The sequence below is a fragment of the Homalodisca vitripennis genome, chromosome 5, assembly GCF_021130785.1.
Source record: "Homalodisca vitripennis isolate AUS2020 chromosome 5, UT_GWSS_2.1, whole genome shotgun sequence".
NCBI lineage: Eukaryota > Metazoa > Arthropoda > Insecta > Hemiptera > Cicadellidae > Homalodisca > Homalodisca vitripennis.
In genome coordinates this window covers 111973673-111999045 of record NC_060211.1, presented here as the reverse complement: position 1 = coordinate 111999045, position 25373 = coordinate 111973673, and the positions used below count along the sequence as shown (strand labels likewise).

General features: G+C 31.6%; 1 protein-coding gene across 1 annotated transcript; it reads left to right on the top strand.

Annotated features, from left to right (window-relative positions):
* Nucleotides 1-1223: 1223 nt before the first annotated feature.
* On the top strand, nucleotides 1224-24824 carry LOC124362709. Its single transcript, XM_046817427.1, has 10 exons — nucleotides 1224-1482; nucleotides 7042-7126; nucleotides 10532-10679; nucleotides 11063-11137; nucleotides 18058-18103; nucleotides 18749-18877; nucleotides 19906-20093; nucleotides 21379-21614; nucleotides 23899-24001; nucleotides 24720-24824. Exons 1-10 carry the CDS (start codon nucleotides 1467-1469, stop codon nucleotides 24768-24770), a joined length of 1077 nt encoding a protein of 358 aa, XP_046673383.1. The 5' UTR covers nucleotides 1224-1466; the 3' UTR covers nucleotides 24771-24824.
* The last annotated feature ends 549 nt before the right edge of the window (nucleotides 24825-25373 follow it).

The window sequence follows — 25373 nt, the reverse complement described above, 5'->3', positions numbered from 1 at the left end:
TGGATTGTATGTATAGTTATATTTTTATTGGTAAGAATAATTTGTTATTTGGTTTGAAGAACATCATTGTGTCTGCACAATTTTCTGCACTAATAAACATTACAATGTTCCTATAAATAAGGTAATTCAATTGAATTTTTTTCCACTCTTGAGTATGTATAGGATATTAAACTGTACAACATTTTTCTCTATATCTAAAATAAATGTAGATATTTCTTGTAATGTTGTTTAGATGCTTGTCTTAAAAGGTTAATTATCAACTTTAATATTAAATTCAAAATTATTCAATTTCTCATCTTTTGGTTTACCTGGGTAATATACAATATGTGTGTAAGTGTAATTTAATGTTTTACATATTGTAGTTGTTGTTTTCTTTTATTAGTTATGTGTCCCATGATCTAAAGCCAGTTTTGGAGGAACTCTGAACTCGGTCCCACACACAGGATTTCAACCCAAGTGGGACCTTCTCGCGTAATGGCTAATTTATGTTATTGCTACTTTATTAAATAAATAACATAATTTTAGTTTATATTCAAAAGAATTATATTGTTTATTGCATCTTATAGATTATTTCTATATTACCTACACTTTATAGTCCATATCAAACATCTTTCTGATTTGATGTGGTAAAAATCCTTAGCCTGATCCATAATAGAGTATACCTCTTGTGTGTGTGTGTGTGTTTTGCCTGCTAATTTGAATTATATTTTCCAACATAGTTTTCATTTTATATAAACTAATTTTGAGTCCTGTAAACAGAACTTGGAAAATATAAAACAATTAATAATTTAAAATAATCATTAATTAGTGTTTGTGCTTATCTTTTTTTTTATATATACTGTTTTACATGTGGATGTTTCCATCAGTTTAATTCTTTTATTGTGCAGGCAAAAATAATATGTATGGACCATGTTATTTATTTCAATTTAATGTAAGATATTGTAAATCAGGTAGTACTTTATCAAAGAATTTTAAAATGAGTTTAAGAGGGAATGCTTATATTAAAAGGATTTTGAGAAATAAAAAATCTTTCTATACTTTTTTGTAATATTACAAAGCTTTTCAGACAAAGATAATTTGAAATGAAAGAATACAATATTTTTTAAATGAAAGATAAGAACTAGTACTTTACTGGTGTCACAATCTCTCAAGATAATGTTGTGAAGAGGCTATATTAAGGTGTTTGTATAGTTAAGTAAACAGAGAAGGGCAATTCACGCTACCTTGAGCCCTTTAGTCTGCTCACACTCTCGACAGTGTTTGCTAGTTGTGGGCGTGCGTCAATTTGTGGCTCATGACTGTGCTTAACATGACATTCCTTGGTAGAGAATGATTGTTAACTACATTAGCAGTGCTCATTCATAAAACTGATCAAGACCAGAATTTACTCTTCAAGAATTACAGATTGATCTTGTGTTTTTCCTGAAAACATTTCAGTGTGTGACCTGTTATTTTTATTTTAAAACATGCAATTTATTGGAGGTAAGAATTTTTCAGTGAGTGCACATGAATTTTAGTCATATGTTTTAGTTTTAATCTAAATTGTATTTATAATGACATAGACTGAGCAACCTTCAACAATTATTGTTTGGGGTTAATTTTCAATAGTAAAGAAGTTTATACAAGTATATATTACAAGATGTTCTCTCTCATACATATAACTAGCTCAATTACTATTTCATGTTCATTTTGTCTTTAATTTACTGTACACAAAATGAAAATGAAAGCATTTGTATATCTTTGCATAATTGAATTATTAAGCAATTTGATTTAGTTCATTATCTATTAAAGATTTGTTGATGAGCACATTATTTATTGATTTTCTTATTTTTAATGATAGTAAACATGGATTATTTCATATATCAGTATTCCTCCTAAGATGTGAACAATATCATTAACTAAAATGAAGCATTGATATTATATAGTGAAAATATTTTAAAATCTAAAGATTTATAGATCGTATATGCTGACTGATTAATTTAGTGCATAAATTTGACATTATGTTTTCAAGTAAGTTATTAAATTATATAATAAAAACCATTACATCCATTCCTGATTCTCCTTTAAGAGATCATAAGCGAAAACAGTTATTACTGTTCAGAAATTAATAAGTTCAGGAACTTCATCTCAAACATTTTTTGAGAATATTAAAGAACTGTCAATCTAAGTTTCTCAGTATACTAATTAATACAGCATTGTTAAAAATTGTATTCTAAATCTCATGTCACTTTTTTAAGTCACATTGTTATACTGTGAGATGAAACTGAATATGGATAAAGAGAACACCTATTAAACATTTTATATTTGAGAACCTAATCAGTACCCTAGTAATTTTTTAAAATAAATATTATAAATGTACATTAATTTTAAGACATCCTCAGACATTTAATTATACATGTAAATACATTTAATTAGACATGCTCATGACTCTGTGACTGGTTTTGTTTCATGAATATTCTACTCCACAAATTTGTCAAACACATCATTTACACAGTTCTCCTCAAGGGTCTTTTGAACACTAAAATGGAGCATTCATCTTGCCACAAATAATAAATATATCCATGTGTTTATTGGTAGATCTATAATAATACAAAATTAGAGCAAAAATATTTTTTTAAATTTTTGCAAGTTACAGTGACAGCTTAGTTCACATTAATATTTAGATATACACACATAGTTGCAATTCAGATATGGCCTAATTCAGATAGATCTCATTATGTATATGCGGCATTAAACGAATATAATAATTAATTTTATATTCTAGTCATTAAGTGGTACTGTAAAATTGGTTGCCAAAATCCTTTTACAAACAAAGTTCCACAAATTTACACCTTTACTATTTGGTGGTTGAGTGGCCAATTTCCTGTACATTGTTTAAACAAAACTTAAGAACTTAAAAACTTAACAAATGTAAAGAATTGATTTCACCTGAACTTTTAACACATTGAATAAACTGATCTGTAAATTTGTGTATACAGTGTAAATAATTGAAGTTTCACACTAGTTTTGTTTATGCACTCTTTTACAATGATGCGATTAAATTATTATAGTCAATAATAAACTTACTAGAGCTTACAGTAAGTCCAGTTCCAAAAATCACATTCACAACATTTTACAAATAACTGCTTGTTAACCAAAGTTAATTTTATACCATTGCTATTAAAGTATTTTGTGTATATACATATACAGTACGGTACAGTACGAGATACACCAGAATTTACAGAAGTAGTCAGTTGTGAATTTCACCACAGCTATAAAGTTCTTATTGGATCACCTGATCCTGAATCTTTGGTGGCCATTTATTCCATCTATTCAAATTGATATGGCTACCTTGGCAAACTCTATTCATCTCTAGCTACCAAGGTCGTTACAATCTGAGGTGATCAGATACTGTACTAAGTAATAGTACAATATAAGAAACAATATTACTGATGGCCTTAACATTGTATCTCTCACACTGAGATATTCTTAATCTGGATACTTAGGTATACTGATATTTTTTACTTTCATAGCATGCCAGCCAAAACATAATACATCTGGAATATCATCTGAGTGTTAACGTTTCCTCTTCTTTGTGTTAGTTTCTTTCTTTTATGCCACATAAAATTATCAATCAAAATGTTATGCTTTATATTTTTAACCCTGTTTCCCATTTTGACCACTGCCAATATTAGTGTAGCTGATAATCACTTTTATCTTAGGAGAAATTCCCCTATCAATTTCCCCTAGAGTCAGCTAACAATATGAAGACTGACTAATTGAATCTGGATAATTCATTATCCATCACATTATGAATCACAATATGAATCACATTAATTAAAGCGAATGTTGACTTCCAGTCTCTATCTTATTGGGTGATAAAAACAATTATTTACAAGTCTTATGATTGGTTATATGTCAGTAAAGCTACAAAATAAGATCTGAGAACAAAATTATTGTAAAAGATGTGTAACCCTTTTGTTGCCCTTCCAATTATATTCCTGCTGAAACTCTATTGTGGTTGCTGATCAGTTTTTGTTTTAGGAGAAATTCCTCAATAACATTTCATAAAAGGAGTAGGTTTTGTGTTTATACAGTTGAGTATTGATAAGTTATGGGATATAAATCTACTTGCTCTTTGCCATAAAAAATGACAAACTACTCAGGAGTTTATTAGTACTTTTAGGTAAATTTTCCGATGCATAGGAACCATATAGACATGACAGCATCAGATTAGAATGATTTTGAATTGGAAGTATTTTATGTATTAAAAGCGCACCTCCAGATATTTTTGGTTTCATCTCTAAACAAAGGCGTTGACAAAAGAAAGTCTCCCCTACTGTAGGGTTTACTTCAACATAATATGTTTACCTTGTCATTGCAGGTTTAGAGGGGAGACTAGTTCTGGACCCAGAAAACAAAAACTGTTGTTAACTGCAGAAAATAACACTATTATCAGACATTTCCCAACAGTACAACTATTTTATGTAACAAATCATAAAACAATACAGGTCTTATAAAGTATTAAATTACAAATTTACCAAAACACTCAGATCAAAGAGGGTTTAAAAGCTGGTTTAAAACTTTTTCATTCTTAAAAAACCACACTCATACTGAATTTTAAGTTTTTAATTATAAATTTATCACATTAATTAAAGCAGTCTAATAATTGCTGTTTAATATATTACTTTGTTTGAATACTTTTTAATGAGTTTTAGTCATTCTGCCGGGTACCGGGGACCTGACCCTTGACCATGATGTTTGTTACTATTGCTAACCAAACACACACACACACTCCCCCCTTTCTCTCTCCCTTTCTCTCTCTCTCTCTCTCTCTCTCTCTCTCTCTCTCTCTCTCTCTCTCTCTCTCTCTCTCTCTCTCTCTCTCTCTCTCTCTCTCTCATCTCACTTCTCCATAAACTGATTATTTAAGTTTAGCAGCACATACCATTTTTATTTAATTTGTTTTTTCCACCGCTTGATTAAAAACAGTCACTTACACAGTAAAATTCAAGTAGCAATAGACATATATCCCTTTATCTTTTTACCTTATTCTTACTCTATTACTAACATTCCCGCGTATTATTTAAATTTTATGTTGGCGGCTAGATGCAACTAGGCCTACGCACAGGCAGATTGCCCATGTAGGCTTTCCAGTATTGTTATTTTTTATTCTGCTATTCGTTACATTTTTCTTAAATTTCTTCTACATATATAAGCTGCTGTATATATAATAATAGCTATTTCATTTAAGAACCATTGTATATATGTCACATATAAACTGCTGGAATAAACGTTATTCATTCATTCATTTACTAACTTGAATGTCAGCTATATGTGATGCATAGAGGCCCGTACTCAGACTGGTTTTTTCAGATAATTTTACTGGAGCCCAGGCCCTGAGGGGGCCCTGGCTGAACCGTGCCACATGTCTATTTGAAGGGACCGTGTTGACGGACGAGATAGCACAATCTGATAACTGTAACGCTATTATAAGCTAAATTTATAATATCGTTTATTACAATTTTGAAGAAACTGTAACCATTACAAGGAAATGTTGGGGAGGGGGTGAAGTGGTGTAACAGGGGTGTGGTGCTGGTACATGACGGGACCCGGGTGAATATCTTTCCGGGGTCTGCTAGAGCTGAGTCCGGCCCTGGGTGCATGTCCTGATTCTTCTAGTGGTCATGAGATAAATGGAGAAAATGAGTGTACATGAGAGAAGAGGTGATTGGTGGAGGGAATTCTCCCATGAACATCTGCCAGATTGATAAAACAACGCAGAAAAACATCTGGTTAAAAGAATAGCTATGTTAGTGACATTTCCACCGTAGTTTTTGTAAATGACTACTTTAGACACTATAAAAAATCCTTTTAGAGTAACCAATACACAACTAATAGCTAAGCATGGTTGAATTGTATTGCCTTGGTCACTTGTTGTTTTATTCTTCAGCACATTTTTATTAGTCTCTTTACTGATCTCATTCAATAGAAGATTTTAATAAGAAAAATACTACTGTTAATGGCCAATAAGTGGTTTTAAAACATTTATTTATAAAGACTCAATGGCAGCTGATTTCTACTTTACAAGAAGACGAGCTCCATCAGTTTCTACATCTTATGTCTCTTAGTCAGCTCTTTATGTAAGTTCAGTGTTTATGTTTGAAATTGACAAATTGTCAGTACTTTAAAAAAGTCAATATTATTTTAACTATTTGATGTTAGAATCACTGCATGTAATAGTGATATTTTACCGTAATACCTATTGTATTATTTTATTATATTAACAATATTTTTTTATGGATGAAATTAAAAAGACCAAAATATTTCAATAATATTATTTGAATGTTTAGCATACAGATAATATCCACAAAACATTTGAATATTTAACAGGTTACAAAAGTTGCTGGCAATACTGTAATCCTCATGTAAAGGTTGGGGTGATGCAATAAAACACAATGTATTTGTATAAAGTGACTGGCATCTTTGTAGATCAGATAAAGAATAATCATTACAATTTCCTTTCAGTTAGAAGTTTAATTTAATTTGTGATAAATGCCTAGTGTGTACTTTTCAGAAACAATACATAATATTAAATACTGAACAAACATATTCAATACAGTTTATTTTTCTTAATTTTATGTGGAGCTTATTGAAACTGCCTTTTAATGTAAAAACGGATTTAATACAATATAAAATATTTTAATATAGTAAAGATAAGTTATTGAAACCTAGTAAGCTGTGTAAAATAAGGGATATCAAATTGAACACGGATTCCAAACCCTTGAGGCAATGGTCTGATTGATTGTATCATGGATATTGCTAATTCTCATTTTCCACAAAGGCATTTGTTTGGACGTGTCATAATCTTCTCTGGTAATACCAAACACAATTAAAAATTGAAAAATCTGACCTCCCAACAGCTGGATCATAACAGCTTAATTAACCTAGTGCTGTAAATACACCAATAAACTGTCAATAAAGTAATATTCTGTCTAAAGTGTGTAATAGTAATGAATTATCTTTATACAAACTAAAACCGTTCCTACTTTTATTTTAAAGGGTCAAATTGTTTAATGGAGGACTTGCATGCAGAATGTATCAAGTTGAAGAAGTCAAATGCTAGTTTTCAGGCTTACCCTCAAGAGTAAGTATCTGTTTAATTTTAGAACTTTAACTCATTATAGAAGTGATTAGCCACATCTATGAAACAAATAATAATTGAGAATTACTTGTAAGAGGTTTTGGAGTCAGAAGACAGGATAAAATACATTTTATAACCACAATCTTGAATGTCCTAGTTGCCCTTGGATCTAAACCAAACTTAGTGTGAGTGTTTTACAATGAACGAGTTCATTGTTAACCACACCAGAAACTGAAAGCTGTCAGAGTCCCTGAAATCAAGAACTAACCTAGATTAAAATGAAATAAATAATCAGAATAAAACACATAAATTAAAATTACAGTCTAAAATATAGATTGAAAAACAAACATCAAGATACATTAAAATTCAAAGTTTGTTCATCAAATGGAGTATTTACAAACTAATCAACATTACAAGAGATTTTCCAAAAGCCATTTGTGCATAATCTTTTTAATTCTACTTTTATTCACATGAAGGGCTGAGTTAGGAATTTTATTAAAATATGTTATAATAGTTAAATTAAAAGATGACATGGATTTACTAAGCCTATGTTATGGTTTATGGATAGAATAATTTCATCTGGTATAATGGCTATGCATATGACTAGATATAGTGAGTTCACTTAAATTAAATTTAACATGATGCAAACATGTTAAAGTGTGAAGGTTTTATAACAGTAAATACATTTTATTTCTTAAATAATGGCCTATAGTGGTCTAAAGCAGAGGTTCTCAAAGTCAAGAGTATCATGGACCCCCACCTAAAAACCTACAGTCTTGGAGGACCCCCTGACTTACATAAACCCCATTATGCTAATTATTATTAGTTTTACCAATACAATACATATATATTTTATTTAATATAACTGGTAAATAAATACACACTTTCCAATATTGATTTTTATTCTTGCAAGGCCTTTCGGAATCAATGATTCTGTTATTTTCAAAAATATACGAAATATACTTAACATGAAAATATATAAAAGTAGATAATTTATCAATTACACATTTTCATACCTTCACACTCATAAAAATTAGCACCAATTAAAAGTTAAAAGTGTTTATTTTACCCATTTTAATTGCAGTTTTAGCGTTTAATGTAGTTGTGTAGTTAAATTACCAATTCATACTTGATTTGGTGTAATGTTATTCTTCTGAGTAGAAAGTGCTTTTAATTTAAAACATAAAATAACGTTTTTTAACAGCAGCCTATATATTTTTCCACATTTTGTAGGCTAGATCCGCAGACCCCCCGGCATGGGCTCGTGTACCCTTGGGGTTCTGTGGACCACACTTTGAGACACTCTGGTCTAAAGAATTATAAGAAGTTAAAATTCTGACAGCCTTTTTTGCAATAAAAGAATTTTATTTATACCCACACCATTACAAAATATCATATAACAGTATACTATGAAAGAAAGCATAATAGCATTGTTTCAGATAAAAGCTGGGTATAACATCTTTTAAACGTCTAAGCACATATATGGTCCTCGACAATTTGTTACAAACACGACTTCAGTATGGGTCTCCTATGAAAGACTACAATCAAAATGTATGCCAAGAAGCTTTAACACTTAACTTAATTAATTATATGGTTTCGCAAGCAATTGTTAGGAGTAAAACTCATAAATTGAGTTTTTCCTCTGTCAAGTAAATACTTATCGGCGGCATAGCAATTGCCTGCTTTACTAATAACTAACTTATCCATGTCATCACACTTTACTTTAAAAATGAATAAGAAGAAAAACTTGGTTGTCATTTCAACATTTATACTGCTATTGATCTCCACAGAGGATTCAAGTGAGCATGTTTTTGGAATGCCTGGTTCATAACTTCAGCAAATGCAGTGCAATCCTTCTGTTACCTATTAGCCTTTCATGAATCTTTATTATCAATGCGACTTCTTCCAGGACTGCAATTGTGGTGACAGTCTGCACATTATGGATAATATAATCAAGAGTCCATCAAACTGTCCAAAATTCAGACTTGCCTCTCAGAAAGACAAGTAATCGAACTTCCCTTCAAGAGTGGCTATACCACTCTTTTATATATGAGCTGAAACCCCTTATATACCTTTGTTGCCTGGCATATTACCAATAACAATCATGGTCTTTTGATGATGACATCTGCCAGAAGAGAAAAATCCCTCTGACTATAAGTCTCCCATCATCAATCTATAGTTGATGGATGTGGTAATAATATGATATGATATGTACCACCTATACTCCAAGACTTTGAAATGAACTGGAATTTTTTAAGAGTTTGTTTGGTTTGGAAAGGAACCAGATATGAAAGGGTGAGAATGAACAGGAAAGAGAAATAAACCAGAGCTTAGAAGAAATGTCTGTTGTTACATGTAAAGACCCAGAAAAGAGATTTTGGGTGCTCCTTCAGACCTCTACTTACTCAGCGTGGTTACCATAGGGACTATTTTAAACACTTCCGTTCTACTTCCAAACAATAAATATGTTAAGCAACAATATAGACTCAGTAATAGAAACAATAGTAGTCAACACTGGCTCTAACACTAACATTTATTCCCTCAGTCTTGAAAACTGGGCTGATTTTCTTCGCTCACCGGTGTGTATGCATCAGTTTTGTTTTCTGTAGACTAGTTTATTTTTATTTTTTAAGAAGGAAGAGATTTACATAATTGAGCTTCCCCAAAATAATACTTACAATTTTAGATTTAGAAAACAAATGCTTTTAATTTTACATCTCAATCAAGAATGTTAAAATATTAATTATGTGTGTGTGTGTTTATATTTTGTTGCACATATCTCTTACCATTAAAATATAAATGTATGTGATGTCATTCATTGTCATTGGGATAGATCCCTGCATTCTATTCTATTGCAGTACACAATTAATGTGTACTTCCAAACAGAGCTTCATTTGGAATCCTAGACACCCTTAACATGAATGGCCTTATTCAACAAGAAATCCTGTCCTCTTCACTTGAACATGTGTAGTATAAAGTCGCACGATGACCCAAGAGGGTGACTCATAACCTGTATATTAATAGTATAAAATAACCTGTATAAAATATTAATTATGTGTGTGTGTGTTTATATTTTGTTGCACATATCTCTTACCATTAAAATATAAATGTATGTGATGTCATTCATTGTCATTGGGATAGATCCCTGCATTCTATTCTATTGCAGTACACAATTAATGTGTACTTCCAAACAGAGCTTCATTTGGAATCCTAGACACCCTTAACATGAATGGCCTTATTCAACAAGAAATCCTGTCCTCTTCACTTGAACATGTGTAGTATAAAGTCGCACGATGACCCAATAGGGTGACTCATAACCTGTATATTAATAGTAAAATATACCAGATGTTTAAAATGACTACATTCCGTGTTACTTGATAAACGTACATCTCTCTCTTTGTTGGACAGAAAGAAGATCAGACTTGCTCTGACCTCTCCCTCTCAGCTTCAAGTTCCTCTCAACTTGGCTTTACAACATGGAGAGTGTAACATTAGTTGTGAGGGTGGCACTCGTAACAAATGTAAAACTTTTGTGGATGATTTCTACTGGCAAAATGTAAGTACCTGTACATGTAATTAAGTTGGATTAAAAACAATTACTTATTATTTCATATGAAGTTTGGCTCTGTTGATTTTATAGCAATTTCAATGTTTATATGAGTGAGTGCACCTTAAGCAAGCTCTACAAATGAAAACATGGGAAAAGACTTAATTTTTTTATTGTTATCTATAGTCAAACTATGTATGATTTAGTATAAATTAGCTCATGACTTTATTAACACCTTAAGTGCTGTCTCACGCTACTTAATACTACCTAGATATTCCCAACAGTGTACATAAGACTCTGGCAATGTAATGGTAAAACTAAAAAGAATAACATTTATACAGTATTTTCTTTGATCATTCATGACAACTGATCATTAAAATATACTTTTTCAGGTCAGTTCCTCATTCTACTTTGATGGGAGTATGGTTAACTTGACCTCTCTTCACCAATATTGTGTCACAGCTACAGTATGTTGTTCATAACATGTATTATTTTATATTTATTTAAGATAATAATTATCTGTACAGTTATTATTAATTGTTGTTGTATTTGATAGTACAATAAATCATAAGCTATTTATACAAAATACAATCTAACAATATTTTAAGTGTGAAAATGCCTTTGTTTGTTTGTTTTGCTTTCACTAGCTTAAACTATTCAAGCGATTGTGCTGAAATTTGATATGGACATCCTTAGAGTCCCTGGAATGAATATAGGCCTATTTTTACTTCGAAAGTCCATCTAGGCCATGCCACAATGGTCTCTAAAGCAATAAAAAATATCATCGTGCTCTCTAAAGTTGTGTAATATGAATTGAAAGAGCCTGTCAAATGTACTCAACTGTTGTTTAAACATTGTATTATGACAGCATGACCATATGTTTAGTTAATTAATTAATGTTTCATAGTCAAAATTTAACTGACACTAAAGCAAGGGCGTATATAAGGGGGGGCTCAGGGGGCTCGAGCCCCCCCGAAATTTGAAACACAAAAAAAATATTATAACTTATATACGATAATTTATTTTTATTTTCAATAAGCTGTGCTTCTATACTTTCGACTACATTAGTATTATAGTTTATAGTGGAATTTTAAGAATACATTATGATACCTAACAATATTCAATATTTATTTTTTTCAGAGGTTGAAATTACTAATATTTTGTAAGCATGCAAATAAGCGTTGCAACTGTAAAGAGTGCGAGGTAGCCTGACGCTCCTGACTGTCGCGTCGGCCGCTCGTGTAGTGCCAGCGCCAGGCATGCGTATATGACGATGACGTGTCGCCGCGGCCCCGCTGCCTAGCAACCCTCCTCCTCCTACAACCCCCACCCACTCCCACCACACCTGACCTCATTCCGCACTACCACGCCATTGTCTGCTGTTTGTCTAGTGCGTATCACCCGTGGTGACATTTTTAAGTGCTGTATGCATATGTGCTGTGATTGTAGTGACTGTTATCAAGTGATATGTTTTGTTGTCGCGTTATTTAAACATGATCTGATTACTTTATAGTTGACAGTTTACGTGTGAAGTACATAGGCTACATTAAACATTTAAAATGAAGAGACAGAGTTCGATTCAAGCTTTTTTCGTGAAGAAAAACGTGTTTCGTCTGAGATCGACGAGCAGACATCGTTTGAAATAACACCGAGTCCCTCCACTTGTGCTACATCAACTGGCAGCGTTGTTGAGATCAAGGATCACACAGGTGAAATTGAACATAACCTTAACGAGAGTAATCACACTTTGTTAGTTCACAATATCAATGATATTGGGTCCTTACTGCTCCTCAACTTCCTTTTCACTTCAAAATGAAGAGAAAATTTCAATTCTTGAGAACTGTTTGGAAGCCTCAACGTAGTTACGAATTTCCTAAAGTTGAAAATAACAGAAGTTTTCAATATAAGTGGTTGGAAGACTTCAAATGGTTAGCTTATTCGGAAGCAAAGGAAGGGGCCCTGTGTAAATATTGTGTTTTTTTTCTCACACAACACAGGTGGGAAAGGAAACCATCAGAGTTTAGGAGTATTAGTATCAAAACCACTTACTACAAGCTTAAGAAAGCTAGGGAGGTTTTCATGCAACATGAAAATAAACAATATCATAAAACTGCAATGTTTAATGGCTGAAGACGTAAAATCCTTAGTACATGGAAAAACAGAAAGTGTGATAAACAGTATCAACATGCAGAGAAAAATGAATGTTCAGGAAAACAAAAATAGAATTATACCGATAATCCAGACAATTAGATTTTGTGGAAGGCAACAAATTGCTCTTAGAGGGCATCGTGATGGTGGAAGAGTGGATCTTGACGAGCCTATACCAAAATGATGGTAATTTTCGCTCTTTATTAAGGTACAGGGGGCTAATTACGGGGACAATAATCTTAAAACACAGCTAGAAACTGGTGGTGGCAAAACTATGTATACTAGTTCTGTTATCCAAAAAAATGAAATTATAGGTATTTTTGGTTCCCAAATACAGTCAAAAATTGTATCCAACGTGAGAAAATCTGTATTTATTCAGTATTAGCAGATGAGACAACAGACATTAGCCAAAATTGAACAATTTTCCCTCTGTGTCCGATATGTTGACGAGGAATTGTTTAAAATTAGGGAAGATTTTCTGGCTTTTGTACCCGTGTATGATGTAACAGGTCAAGGTTTAGCCAATACATTTAATGTCAAGTCTAACCAGTCCTGGACTTGATTTAAACAATTTACGTGGTCAAGGATATGATGGGGCTTCTGTCATGAGTGGCCAGTTCAGAGGGGTACAAGCATACATAAGTGAAAAAGTACCCTCAGCCATATACACACATTGTTCCTCTCAACTCTCTTAACTTATGTCTATCTGATGCATCAAAAATCCCTATGATAAGGAATTGTAATGGGTGTCATCAGTGAGGTGTGTAGTTTCTTTCACAAGTCAGCTAAGAGAACTGCGATACTTAAGTCAAGTATTTCTGAATGCTGCCCTGAGATGAAAAGAAAAAAAACTTATATTGTCTGTGTGAGACTCGCTGGGTGCAACGCCACGATTCAGTTATAATGTTTAAAGAAGCTTTGGAGCCTATAATTACCGCTCTATCAATATTGAAGAAGAATCGACTGCAGAAGCTTCTGTAAAAGCACACACACTAATTGCCTCCGTGACCAGTTTTCAGTTTGTTGCATGTCTTTTTATTTTGAACAACTTGCTTTCTTTGACTATCCGCCTTTCAGAGATGCTCCAAAAGAAAAGATTATAGATCTTGCTCAAGCCAACAAACAGATTTCCAATGTATTGGAACTAGTAAAGGAAAGGCGAAGCAAAGCAGAAGAGACATTCCAGGCTTTGTTCAGTGAGCTAAAAGTAAGCACTGACAAAATTAGGTATCAAAGAGGAAACCCCCCGTACATGTCGCAAGCAAACTAATCGCTGCAATACTCCTTATACAAACGTGGAAGAATACTACCGGCGTGTAGTGTATATACCATACCTTGACGATTTCTGCTGTTCACTTCAGGAGCGTTTTAAAAACCACAGGGAAGTAATCGACTCACTACAGAATGTTTCTTCCTGAGCACTGCATTAAAACGGAATTTTCATCCCTGGAACCTGCCCTGACGTTTTATGAAAAAGATCTATCTTTCAGAGATGAGGTACGAAGTGAATTTCTACTGTGGAAACAAAAGTGGAATCGTGAAGAAAAAGAAAGTTTGCCAAAAAACTGCAATTTCTGCTCTTGAAAAATGTGATAAAGACTATTTCCCAAACATGTTTAATATTTTGAAATTGTTAGCGGTTTTACCCGTTTTCAGTGGCTTCTGCAGAAAGGAGCTTTTCATCTCTCCGAAGACTTAAAACGTATCTGAGAAAACACAACTTCGGAAAACAGGTTGAATGGTCTTGCACTTTTATCTATTCATAGAGACATTACCATAACTGATGAGGAAGTTTTAAAACAATTTTCACTGAAGTCTAGAAATTTGGATTTTGTTTTGTAAAATGACCAATAAACAGTGTTTCATGAATACTTTTAGCTATATTTCATTTTCTTCCCTTGTAACAGTTCATAAAGTAGGCCTACAATAACTGGTTATTGTAGCTTGGAAGGCTGTTTGAGATTTTAGTTTTTTAAACGATATAAATATTTGAATTGTTGTGCATACTGAAATTACTATTTCTGATTTCATTAAGGTAAAATTAAAAAAAACTAAAATAAACAATTCAATTGCTAAAATAAATATAGTATATAGTCAAACATTTATTAGTTTCAAACTTATAATATTTGTGTTGTGTTGTGTTTTAGATACGTAGGACAATATATTTCTTTGTATAACAACTATTTTAAACCAAAGATTTTAAAAATAGGACTTTATAGCCTCTATTATTTTCTATTTTAACAACTGAAAACTACCAAACTAGCAGACACTTAAGTTTTGAATTTTAATTTTATACAAAATAATATACAAAGGATACAGGTCCTTCTATATAAACATAATAACGCTAAAATGGAAAAGTGAAACCTGCTCGAAAAGAAGGAAACTCGCCATGAAAAACTTAAAAATCTCTCCGAAAGAGTGATTTTCATTCTTTCCATTTTAGCGTTTATACATGCCAAAAACCTTAAAACCTGTGTTTTTAAGACTTAAATTGGCAAAAATTTTCCATACCCCCCCAGACCCCCGGTATTTCAGCCCCCCCAAAATATTTTTCTATATACGCCACTGCACTAAAGTCCTATTGTCAATAGTAAGATTTACGTATATTTTCTTCATCATGACAACAGGCAAATTCAAGTATGGCACTGGAAATAACTTAGAACAAATGAAAATTACAAGAGACGTGTAAGTAGACCCTTTTTTGACAAGTTTTTTTTTCTGAGATCCACATAATATCTATACATTTTCTTGGTCGGGACAATAAAGTAAACTCACCATAAATACATTAGACAGTTAATTTAAATGGCCTGAAGTAGACGCTTTGTGGTTTTTGGCTGAAGTAGGCTTCTCAGTTCTATATATTCTATTATCAATACAATGTGGGAAATTCTAATAAGATACTGGAAATATCTTAGACTGGAAGTCAAAGCTTTGATATATTTTATATATATAAAATAAACATTTTGTTTTTTGAGTAAATAAAGCAAATTTAACTGTAACACTGTAAATATGGTAGACTGGAAGTGAAGTTAAACACCAGGGTGTAGACACTTTTTGACCGTAGTAAGCTTCTCAGTCCTAAATAGGTAAATATATTTCCTTTGTCGGCACAACGAGGCAAACTCAACTATGACGCTGGAAATATATTAGACCGGAAGTAGATCACCAGAGCTGAAAATAAGTGGTTTGTAACCAAAGTAGTGTTTTGAGACCTATGTGTCTATTTTATTGATGAGTGCAATGAGGCAAACTCAGTTGTGGCATCGGAAATATAATTAATTTGAACCAGAAATGGACTTATTCATGCCGAACTTGATATAAAAGTTAGTTTCTCAACCTCTGATCATCTAACCATAAACACTAAAATAATATGAAACTGATCGTATGCCTACTTATGTTTGACAAATATTATAGGGGACCATCATATCACATCATAAGTGCTTTGACAAAGTAGTCTACGGACTCTGATCTTAAAAACTGCTCGTGAAGTCTTGGGTAACAGCTAGTTACATATAGTTTTGTTTGATACCATACAAACTGGATTAATCTGAGACATCCTTTTACTGAATATACTGGGTGAGTTTCTCTTATTAAATAGTGGATTTAACTTTTGATTTCACTTCTAATTTAATATACAGAGTGTCTTTGAAATCTCAGGGTGCTTAATGCATGAGGTATGGTTCTCGATAATTTTAAATATAAAAAATTCATATTTACAATTATATCAAAAACGTTTAGTAACTGCAACAGTCAGTATATTGAGTTTTTGCTTAAATGTATTAATTAAAGGAACAAGTATTGAGCTGAAATTTCATATGAAAGTAAAGGACTAATTAGGCTACAGGAGATTATATTATTCACTCCTCCTAATTTTATAATTTTCTGTTGATTATTTTCTAAGTGGTGACTGTATTTGGCTGTAATTGGCATTGCTATTTTATGAAGCTATTCCTAAAATATCATTGTCCATTTTTCCACCAGTATACTTTTCAGTCATAAAAGTAATGACCTGTTATAAAGCTGAAAGCCTACAAATCTGTTTTGTTTGAGAGCCTCTAATGAGGGGATCATCATACACTCTTACTTGGACTTTTAGGAGCTTTCAAGTGTCAGTGGTAGGTTTGTGAGGAATTTAAATCTTTACATCACAATCTCATCTGTTCACTACAACAAAGTTCATAAACTTCTAATTGTCTTTGGACATACAGACAACAAGATATCCCTGTGCATTCCTGTAATTTTAGAAAATCCTTATTTGTTGTTCCCTTATGACTAGAAGCTAAAAAAACCTGTAATTAAACTTTGCCTGAAAAGGACCTTTGCACTTGCTTTCAGAGTGACAGGATATTCAGGATGGTTGGGATTGGGGGTAGGGGCCTCCTCCTGTTGAGATCCATAAGGAGTGATAGCTGGCACTATATCTCAGTCAAATCACTTTAGTATAAGTATAGGCCAACTCTGTTCCAGACTTTCCAATCAAAACAGCGAGTAGGGGTAGCGAACACCCTTATGACTAGACTAGCAACACCTTTTACACTTAGGGAGCTGTAGCAACTCCTAAAGCCATCCTCCGCAGTAGACTAGACCTATATAATAGACCTAGATCTACTCTTGTACCCCAATATCTCAACACTTGTGATCTGCCATCCTGGGCATTTGTAAGGTTGCTCAGTTTCAAGTGACACATTGGTTTTGCTGTACCCAGTGTAGGTTCAACTGTAGTAGGTATGAACCTTCCAGAAATGAACCCTCTTAGGGGTTTGCAAATCCTTATGTTTACAACCACACTATTTTACTGTACCAGGACTGGCAAAGCTCATTGAATCTAACAAAATGTCATTTAGTAAACTCATATGGATGGCATGACGTGATATCTCCGAGTATGTGATAAAGCAGAACAATTGCTGTATAGGCATTGTAAAGAATAACATATATTTATACGAGTACATACATATGAGGGAATTACATGAGTTTTTTTATTAACAAAGTAGTTTAATATTGGCAATTTAATTTCTTTTGCTATTTGAAAATAACAATGTTTAGTTTGCTTAGTATCCACAGACTTTCTTCTTTAATAAAGAATGTCTTCTAGTTGTCTGTGTTGTTGTGCCTATAATGTTGTTTAACTGTAATTTTATCCTAATGATGTGGTTACATTCAATGACAAATATATGTACAAGTACTTTTAGTTCAAATATTCTGACATTTTTAGATTAAAATTGATTATGTTATGTTTTAGATTGGAAGATGTTGCCATGTTTTTACAAAGACAATACTTTTGGAAGGTAATAAAAAATCTTCAGTTATCGTTTTTCACACTATAAGTAAACTTATACTCATTTTTAGAGTTTATTTTTACTGCTCTACATTATGTGCAATCTACTTGTCTGGCTAATCTTAAAAATTGTGAAGAGCTGGATGAATATGTGTGGCCAGTGGCTATGGGAATTTTACATAGATCAATGCTGTTGTAACCTAATATGCCTCCAATATTCTGCACTTATTCCCAAACATTAAACACCTTCATAGTATTACAAACCCTGGTGTTTCACATCGTACGTACTGTGTGATGTGGTAATAAAATCACCTTCACAGAATTACTAAACGCTTGTGTCTCATATCGCATGTACTGTTTGAATCTTTAAACACCTTCATAGTACGTATTACTAAACAATCTCAAGCCTCATATAATTACATCATATCATAATCATTGATGGTATATATATGAAACAAGACTCTAGGGTACTCTGTTTGTTTCTAATAAAAAAACCAGATGGTCAGAAATTCTATTGTGCAATGAGTTCTGAACACACAAAGTATTGATTTAACATATTTTCGAGATCTGATGATCTCATAACACACCAGAAATAAAAAGAGGTTAGTTTACTATTATTAGTGAATGTTTTAAATATGTTCTTGTTTTGTTACAGATTACGACCATCATAATTTCTCTGCTGATAATCCAAAAGAGACTTTTTCAGCATCAATAGCTGCTGCTATCGTCATAATTTTTACTGCCATCACCTTAGCAACATTTGTTATTTTGTATTACATCAAAGGTAAACTGTTTACTTTTATTAATTTTAGCCTAATCTCTACCTGAAAATTTATAATTTTTTATTATTATTACTATCCACTTTTTCAATTTCTGTATACATAATATAATTGTTTTAAATAAATAAAGTTGATGCTTTTAAAGGAGTGGAAAAATAACAAAAATTGACTGTAATACAATGCTTGGTTTCAATGCAATTATTTAGTTAGTGGAATACTTATTTATATAATTGGATATTTATAAAGCAGAGAGAGTAAATTTTTAACGTTTTTCATAACTGTTTATAAAAAGTTTATTAAGTTCTAAATATAAGTACCAGCATAAAAAATATGTGAAAACAAACCATGGTAAAAAGTAATTTTCTGAATGCAAGTGGAGAGATACAGTATTGTATAGATTATGTAATATAGGGTAATTCAGAAAGTGAATAACTCCTGAATAATGTCACAAAGCGAGTGAACCTCTTTATTCTGACAAGACATTCATTACTCAAACAATTAAAAGATTGTGGTTAGCCAACGAATCAATAAATGCGGTTTATAAAGTGAATTTGAGTTGACTATGTGTGGTCAGGTCTAGGGTAAATCAATAGGTCTGGTATACTGCAGAGGTTGACTGTTGGAGTAGGCGGAGCTCCCTCAGTATGAAAGGTTGTTGCAGGCCTGGACACAAGGGAGTTCTGTCCTATGCTCACTTTGACTGGACAGGCCTCCCCTTCTTCCAAGGTGACATCAATGAGTTATAGTGTGCCTGCTATCTTTCCTCATCGGATCTTGAAAGGAGGTGGCCCCTACCCCCAATCTTATCCATCCTGAATATCCTGTCACTCCAGAAGCATATGCAAAGGTAGGTACCTTTTTAGGACTAAGTGCATTGAGAGAGTTCTCAACTTCTTGTCCTAAGTGAAAAAAAGAAAGTGTGGCCAATCTTAACAGCAATGATGCACACTATTGTTGAACATTGAAGAACTGTATGAAATTTGTTGTGCTTATAGTGAAAAATATCTTAAACAAGTTTACACTTTTGTTACAGCATGTCACAGTTCAAACCACAGGAGGCCTAGACAAAAACATCTATCATTTATACAACTACACTCAGTACACCTTGAAGATGGATCCACTAATATCACAGTAATATGCATGTATGTAATGGACAGAACACAGCCATTTCAAGATGAAGTACTAGATCTCAAGTCATTTTTAAGGTTCAGAGGACTGAATGTGAGTTCAAAAAGTCTAAGAGCTTTGAATTATATTTATAATTAATGTAGGCCTGTTGTACTATTTTAATATCAGTTATAATACTCATAATCAATTGATTGATTGATATAAAAGTGTATAAATTATAAAATAAATGTCTAAATTGTTGTATAACTGTTGGATATTTAGTATGAAAATCTTAAATATACTCGTATGTAATATGTACTTTAAAAATTAACATAATAAACTAGCTACCATTGATTTATTGATTTGGATAGGCCTTATATATTTGAAATAAGGAATGAGATTTTCTTCCAGCCATGTATAAATTAGCTTCAAGTCTAAAGTGCAATGCCATGTGAGTTTACATTGGCTTAACCTATAGAGCAAAAAATGGTGGTTTGTCGTTTTCCAGGGTAATTTTTAGTACTAATACATAGTGAAATATCATTTATCACATTACAGCACTCAGGATAGCTGTAATAACAAAGAATTTTGTCTAATAATTAACTACTGTCGGTTAGGAAGAAACAAACAAACATTAAAAACTATCACTGTTACAATAAAAGTAGTATAAAAATGTTTTTAAAAGTGACTCAAAAATAATAATTAAAATCTCTCTGTGAATCACATGTACTTCTTATCTGGACATTTCTCACCTAGAAATTATCAAGCAAAAACAAAGATTGGTTTGTATGGGCCTCCAAATTGGCCTTAAGATGGGGTGCGCTACTGACATTTCTTATGTCAAAGGTACACATAGAAACCGTCAATACTTTTGTATGCTATGCAAGATTTTTACCATATCTGCTCACTGCTCCATTTGCAGGGTATCTGATGTGACCAAGGTGTATACTACAGTGTATACACCACCACCACGGTGTATATGGTGGTCACCATAGTGACCAAGTTACTATGGTGTAATATTGTCTAATAATTTGGGTTTTAATATGTTAAAGTCAGTATCTAAACCTAAAAATATTTTTACTATGGTTAATTAAAATCTCAGAATATGGTACTGCCCATCTTAATTTAAGTTTTATACTTTAAAATTAAATAAAATCCTTTATTACCAAACAACTTTTCAGTACAGGCAATGTTTGGTTGTTTTTAAACTGTTAAAAAAAGAAGTAAAGAGCGTTGTTCTTAACCTTACAAGAAATTATTGCCTCTGTCTTTACCAAAAGAAACGTATTTTGAGACACAACAATTTCTTTGTTTGCCATAAATGTGAACTGGTCTTCTAAATAAAAGTTGTATTTAGTTGAAATAAAGTTAATGACAAGCAATAATCTTTCTGTTTCAGGCTATTGATATTTATGACGAAGAAGAGTACATCAGGTCCTCTTTCTCTCAGTGGGTTCACAGAGTTTTGGAAAACAAAACGACAAAGTTATTATTGATAGATTCAGAACAAATTCGCCCTTTATGGAATGGCAATCTTAATGGTTGCAGAGAATTGCAGTCAGTACAGCAAGCCATTACTTACATTGGCTCTTGTGTTCCTGTATCTGAACTATTCAATCGTTTGTTTGTTGTCAGGTAATCTAAACATATGAAGTCAATCTCTCTATTTGGTACAGTAGTTACAGCTAGAGTTATGCAAACATAAAGCTATAAATTTGGGTTTGGAGCAATTAACATAATAATAATTCTTCTTGAGTATTATTAAGTTTCAACAAGTCATTATGAATTAATATGATAATTGCAATTTTGTATAATATAGCCAACAACATACTACCTCTAAATTTTGTATAATAAGATGGATTAGCTTCCAATAAAAAGCTTTAGTAGATAATTCATTGGATCAAAACAAGCAAAATATATATTTTTTCTGTATCTATGTTCTTTGCTCCATCCAGCTCTTTGTTTAGCTTTTGTTCATTTTGTTTATTACTTTAAATTTTATAAATTATGTAATGAGTTCCTTGAAAAAGGGGCTTTAAAAGAATTGTGAGTTGGCACTAAATACAAAATTTAATATTAAAATTGTTGAGACTGTATGAATTACCTGACTTTGTTGAAATTCAATAGATAGAAGTAACTTATAAATTATTTTAGAATATTTGTTTATTAGTTAAATAACATTTATAAAATAGAACTCACAGGATGTTGATAAATTATCACTATTTATAGCTCATAAATGGTTTTAAATCAATTATAAATACCAAATCTGGACTAAAATTAAACAAATAATAACTTCAGTAAACCTAGAATTTAGAAATGTCTAGCAATTTAAGTGTTAAAGTGTGCATTGTATTAAGTAGTCTAGTCAACAAATGGCCAAATGAGGAGTCTAGAAGGAAAATCAATAAGCAGAAAACCAACTATGGGAAGTTGTTTGAGGTAACTGTTAGTATAACATACTAAAAGTCCTCAATTGTGGGGGTGATGCAAGTGGATGTCAAAGCTCCCTTTGTTTGGTTTTTCGCTTATATCTCCGTAGGGATTGCTCCTACAAAAATTGTACATATATATTTAGATATATAAAAACTAAAATTGATGCAATTTCATAAATTTTTGTTCTTATAGTTTTTTATTACATCTTTTACCGTAATTGATCTCTGGTAAATTTGTAATTTTCTAAAAATCATTATGACAACACTATTTTTGCCAAATCTCTCCCATGCCTCAGGTCTTCATTCCATTGACTATTTGTCAAAAAGAAAGTTGTAGAGAATTTACTTCAACATAAGTTTTTTATTATTTTGTATTCATAGCCCCATGAAATTAAGCAATTTTGTCAAGAATTTTTCATTTGATTTTATCATCTCCCACATTTGTACCTTATTTAAACTCATAAAGATCAATTTACTATTTTCAAACAAAATGAAAACTAATTTGGAATAAGAATGATTTTTTATTTAAGAATGACTCTTCATTTCCTTCTTTCTTCCTACTGTCAATCCCAATAAACCCCATTCTCTTCTGATAAGACTGAAGTTTAAGTATCATAATATACAAAGAGTTTAAAGTATACAGAATATAAAATTTTACTAAGTGCTAGTTCCTGAAAAAAATATTAACTCTAGTAAAAAAAATCTTTGAAACGCTCTAAATTTTGATTAAATCCAAATAGGCCTAGAAAGATAAAATAAAACTCATGTTAAAGTAAATTTTATTTTCCACAACTTCTTTTTGACAAATTTTCTTTGGAATGAAGACTTGTGAGGCACTCAGGACAGATGTTTGGAAAATATATGTTGCCATAAGGAGTTTTTCCGAAATTGTGAATTTATGAGCTTATATCATTAAAAGCAACATATATAAAAAAGAAACTGTTAGAACAAAACATATAGGAAATTCTATAAGCTTTAATTTTGTATATTTAAGTTGTGTTGGACAAACCCCTACTGAGATGTAAGTGAAAACCCAAAAAAGGGACCTTAGACCCTTCCCTCCTCTTGCACCTCCCTTAGGCTTGAGGACTTTTAGTAAGTTATACTTACTACCAGTTAGCATGAACAAATTCCCATAGTGTGTTTTTGCTGCTTATTGACTTCCTTTTAGAATCATTCATTTAATGTAATATATTGCTCTATTGATAAATCATAAAACACTGGTAATGCAGCAAACAGGAGGCCATTTTACTTTGGACATTCATTTTGTTTGATGTATAAAATGAATAAGGAAAAATTGTTATGAGAAGACTTAAAAAGGGTTTGTTTGATCATTTAATTAAATCCAGAATTAATGTTTTATATTATTATATAATAGACAATTTTTAGGCAGCTACTTTACAAGAAACATTATCTAGTTCTATCCTAATTTTCAGTTTAATTTAAAAATAAAGTATATATAGTAATCAATTGTTGTGAAACAACAGGCTAAAAGCAATGAGACCTATAGAAGAAGAGTTTATTTATCCTGGAAGTGGAAGGGTCTACGTGTTTCCCACTCAAAGAGAAAGGCTTTGGAAAGATCTTATGGTAAGTAATTAATTTAATACATTAATCAAAAGTGATTTATCAAATCAAAATAAATATTTTAAATATAAGAAAGAATTTGAAACATTTATTTACTACCAGAATAACCTTTCACTAAAAATGTATTTAAATGGTTGAAATCATTATAAAAGTTTAATAACTTGTTTTGATTTTAAGTTTGATAAAAGTTAAGAGATAGAGATGCTTATAAATGATGTGTCATGTACAGCTATTACATAGTGATATACACGAAATAGGACTGAATTTCTATAGCGAGGCAATTTGTGAAGCAGCAACATTGCCTCTGATTGTTAAACATTTTCTAACCTTCAGATATGATTTTTAATCTTAAATATTGTCTCATAACAAAACAAACTTCAAATGAAACTTATTTTCTATTTTTTTACGTACATTTCGGGTGTGTTTTAGTTTCTATCTGTCTCTTTCCCCCAAATGATATAATTTGTTGTAGTGTAGCAGACGAATTACAATCACAATACCAAAAGATAAGTTAATATATTTGATATTACATTTATTGGGACTATTAAGTGCTCACCGCCAGTAAACATGTTAAAAATTAAAATAGTAAGGCTGCTTCCTGATGAGCATTTGCCTATTTACATTCATTATATGAAAAATCTTACTATAACCTGTGAAACGAAGCATTACTATATTCTGTAGAAAAGTATTAAATTAATTTGTTGAAATTAACATGTTTCAGAAATCAACATCAAATCAGGCAGTGCAGCCAGCCGAAGAAGAAAGAAATTAATATTATTTATAAATAATGTTATAATGTTTTTTAATACACACTTTTAACTACAAAGGTTTTTAAATTACGAAACCAAACTACAATTACATATTAAATTAATAAATTTTATACATTTTTAATGGCTGTTGTTAAAAAGTTTAATAAGTGAACAAAAGATTATTAGTTCCTATCTTTAATACTTAACATACAATTTAAAGTTAATCATTTTCTTGAGCATAAGTCACAGCGTTTTTCCTCTGAAAACAAATCACAGTTTATAAGTTGATAATAAAAAAAAAAAACTTGTCTGGCTGTATCTTAGGTAAATACTAATATAGTTGCATAGGCAACATTTACATCTTGAGTTTTATCTGTTTTTCAATCCAACATAAATATTTATGTGTCAATTAGAATTTTCAGAATTATATTTGGATTGACAGACTAAGAATTTCTGACTGTCAATAAAATATTATTGAATACATGTCAGGTGGTTGTGAATATTTTACTTTGGTTTTACAAGATCTAGACAGATCTTGTTCTGAAATATTTTGGATATGACTAAAATGTTAATTAAAACTTTGACTGTCTGTAATTGTTTAATGAGCAGTAATGAGGATTTTCTCA